The 3,801-nt window shown below is 37.0% G+C and overlaps 1 protein-coding gene across 1 annotated transcript; it reads left to right on the forward strand.

Moving 5' to 3' along the window:
• The first annotated feature begins 1,068 nt into the window (after positions 1-1,068).
• On the forward strand, positions 1,069-3,153 carry LOC110935020 (senescence-specific cysteine protease SAG39). Its single transcript, XM_022177648.2, has 2 exons — positions 1,069-1,502; positions 2,394-3,153. The coding sequence occupies exons 1-2, from the start codon at positions 1,073-1,075 to the stop codon at positions 2,984-2,986; spliced, it is 1,023 nt and encodes a 340-aa protein (XP_022033340.1). The 5' UTR covers positions 1,069-1,072; the 3' UTR covers positions 2,987-3,153.
• The last annotated feature ends 648 nt before the right edge of the window (positions 3,154-3,801 follow it).

Here is a 3,801-nt window from a genome sequence, read left to right on the forward strand (position 1 = left end):
TTTTAGATTTCAAGATTTAAAATTCAACTTAATTTGGTTCTCAGTAGTAAACATGTAATGTCTTTAAATCTCAACCTATCTCACCTCATAAAACATAAAAGTTCTTAGTGACAATATAACAATCAGATAAGGATTCTAAGGAGGAGACTAGAGTAGCAACAACTCATTCAAATTAACTGTTTCTGCCACGTACAGGAGACTAGTCTAGCTCAACTTTTAATGGTGCAGTCATATTTTGACATCTTTAGGCTGGTTCAGACCATATCAATGCAAGGGACAAGGCGCTCACCTAACCTCGCCTGATCACGAAGCCGCCTTTTGTTTGTTCTATACGCCTAGGCTAAATAGGTGCTCACCTTTGACTACAATGTGGTATTTTCAAATATGACCTAGGTAGTATCATCTTCATCATCATCATACTTAATATATCTCACCAATGGCAAAGCTAAGTTGGGTCTGAGGAAGGTAAGATAAAGTCATCCTTACCCCTAGCTACCCTGTTGAAATAGAGAGACAGCTTCCAGTGAGACCACCAACTCAATTGTAGTTTTGCATCAAACCTTGGACATAATCACATAACAGTATTTTATGTCATCCTACTTTATGTCATCCTACTTGAATACTTGTGTGTCAATAGTTTAAACCAATGTGTTCTATACTCCATTATTCTATATTATATAATATTACATGACTCCCAATAATTAGATTATCTACATACACCGAAGCCGTCCCCACGGGACATGGTGAGGTGGAGAGCTCAAGAAAGAAAGACGTCTGATTTGTTTTATATATGTGTGTTTAATTTGTCTTGTGTCTTAATTAAGCTACCGTTGAATAAAATTGCAATATTTCTAAATTATTTTTTTTGTAATAAGCGAATTCCAAAAGGAAAAACACATCAAGGTTCAACTTTCTGGTAAGACAGTTTCGACGTAGTCTTCTGTTACATCTTTCCTTGCCATAACAACTACGTAGTAAAGCTCCTTTTCCCTATTTATAAACCAACTTTCTTGATTTGAGAGCATCAAACCTTACATTAATCATAGCCCTCTTGTGCAAACCAAAACTAGTTATGAGTTCATCAAGATCGGTTATCGTAGCGGTCCTGCTTGTTTTTGCGATGTGTGCATGTCAAGTCACATCGCGGACACTAAACCAAGAGACCATGTTACAACGGCACCAACAATGGATGGCTCAGTATGGGCGCGTATATAGAGATGATGTGGAGAAAGAAATGCGATTCAAGATATTCAGCAACAATGTCGAATATATAGAATCATTCAACAATGCCGGAAACCGTCCATACAAGCTGAGTGTTAACCAGTTTGCTGACCAAACAAATGAGGAGTTCAAGGCTGCTCGTAACGGCTTCAAGGTCCCGTCTGATCTTGAATCAACTCGGGCCACACCATTTAGGTATGAAAACGTGACTGTAATTCCGTCCAGCATGGATTGGAGGAAAAAAGGCGCGGTCACCCCGGTCAAAGATCAAGGTCAATGCGGTAAGTTATTTAAGCGTCTAAATATATATTTCTTATATGCATACGAACGGTTAGTGGAACTTGTAAATTACAATTAAGCATGAAGCTGTTCCATTATATAAATATTGTTGCCCATGACTTTTTAGGCCTAGTGGCATCTTAGGGTGGGATAAGGTTTTGGGACCAATAGGTCCTAGGTTCAATTCCCACAAGGGGGATTTCTTATAGGGTTTCCTCCTGAATTGGTGTATCGGTTTTATGCCTAGTGGAGACGGATATGATCGGTTGGTTTCGCTGATGGCACGATGATACTCCAGTAATCCGTCAGTGTTCAAAATTTGCCGTTCAAAAAAAAATATTATATAAATTATATTATATAAATATTGTTAACGAATGACGATAAATAGTAACTTTATTTTTATGAAAAATATATAGTTTTTTTTTATTTTCTTTTATCTAATATATGATAATAGTTTATTATTATACTGACTTTTAATAACATTTTTTTTTATTTTTCCCTTTTTTAAAACCATATATTTCCTATATCATTTTTTAATAATTCTTTTTTTCTTTTTTTTAGAACATATATTAATTTATCGATAAATTTGATACTTCTTTAGTAATTTACATTTATAACTTTTTTCTAAAAACTTAAGTACGGAGTTGTGCTTGATTTTTTTCCTGACATTATGCTATATGTTTTGTTAAAAACGAAGTTGTACTCTAAATAAAGTATTTATTTGGTATCATAAAACGATACGACTAGATTATTCTAATGGTTTGGATTTCTAAACAACATGCGTTATTTTTAAATCACGTTTGTTTTACATTATCATTTGCTCGGTTTCGCCACAACGCACGACCTAAAAAACTAGTTTATATAATTTCCATTCCTTACATACTTATAAACAGGAAGCTGTTGGGCATTCTCAACAATAGCTGCAACAGAAGGGATCACTCAAATCACAACCGGAAAATTGATTTCGCTCTCTGAGCAAGAGATAGTAGATTGTGACAAAACAAGCGAAGACCAAGGATGCGAAGGCGGATACATGGAAGACGGGTTTGAGTTCATCACAAAAAACAAAGGCATCAACACGGAAGCAGGATACCCATACACAGCTGCCGATGGAACCTGCAACACCAAGGAAGAATCCGTTCGCGCTGCCAAAATTAGTGGATACGAAAAGGTTCCCGTTAACAGTGAAAAGGCATTGTTACAGGCAGTGGCGAATCAACCCGTGTCAGTTTCTATTGATGCAAGTGGAGCTGATTTTCAGTTTTACTCGAGTGGGGTTTTTACTGGAGATTGTGGGACTGATTTGGATCATGGTGTAACAGCAGTCGGGTATGGAATAACTGATGATGGTACAAAGTATTGGTTGGTGAAGAACTCGTGGGGTGCGAGTTGGGGAGATAACGGATACATAATGATGGAAAGAGATGTTAGTGCTAAAGAAGGCCTGTGTGGGATTGCTATGGATTCATCTTATCCAACAGCATAAGGTTCAAGAGAGTATTCAAGATCTTTGTGTTGGTCACAATCTATGTTACCTCACAGCTTGAAATGTTGAATATGTAATCATGTTCATATGTATGTTTGTAATTAAAACATGTGAAAAAGAACCTGTGTACATACTCCATTAATGAAATGATATTCTATTATCATGCTTCTTAGTTCATAGACCATTTCCAATATGTAAACGTATAACAGTTAAAGGGGTGACGCAGTGGTAAACATCTTGATTTTAGAATGCGCGCTTCATGCAGAGTGATGTGTGAGGCACCCTTTAAAACCAACCTAAGCCAGAGGTCTTTAGAAGTCTTTAGAAGATATATATAATGTGTAACTGAAATGGTCACATAAGATATGGTGACCCAAAGTAGCAACTTACTCAATCAAGCCAGTTTTCCACTACTCGGGTTAGATATGGTGCTCACCTTGACTACACAGGTGGTACTATCTCTTATGACTTAGGTAGTACTTCTAGTTTATAATATCATCTTGCTTGAGTACTTGGGATGTCAATAGTTTAAACCAATGTTGTATATTGCTATGATTCTTTTTTAGTTTTTGATATATTCTGCCAATGAGATACTGGTGGAGTTGTTGGGGAAAGATTTGGTGTTCTCTGTGACCCAGGTTCCCATTATTTCCTGCGGCATCCAGGTGAAGAGCGAATACAGGTGGTGCCGGTTCGTCTTGGATGGGAGGTGAGTAGGGCTGGCATATCGTGTATACCGGTACACGATAAGACACGATACACGAAATCCCATACACGAACACGACACGATAACTTATCGTGTCCTTTTTTTCAAA

Source organism: Helianthus annuus, chromosome 4 (assembly GCF_002127325.2).
Source record: "Helianthus annuus cultivar XRQ/B chromosome 4, HanXRQr2.0-SUNRISE, whole genome shotgun sequence".
Taxonomy (NCBI): Eukaryota; Viridiplantae; Streptophyta; class Magnoliopsida; order Asterales; family Asteraceae; genus Helianthus; species Helianthus annuus.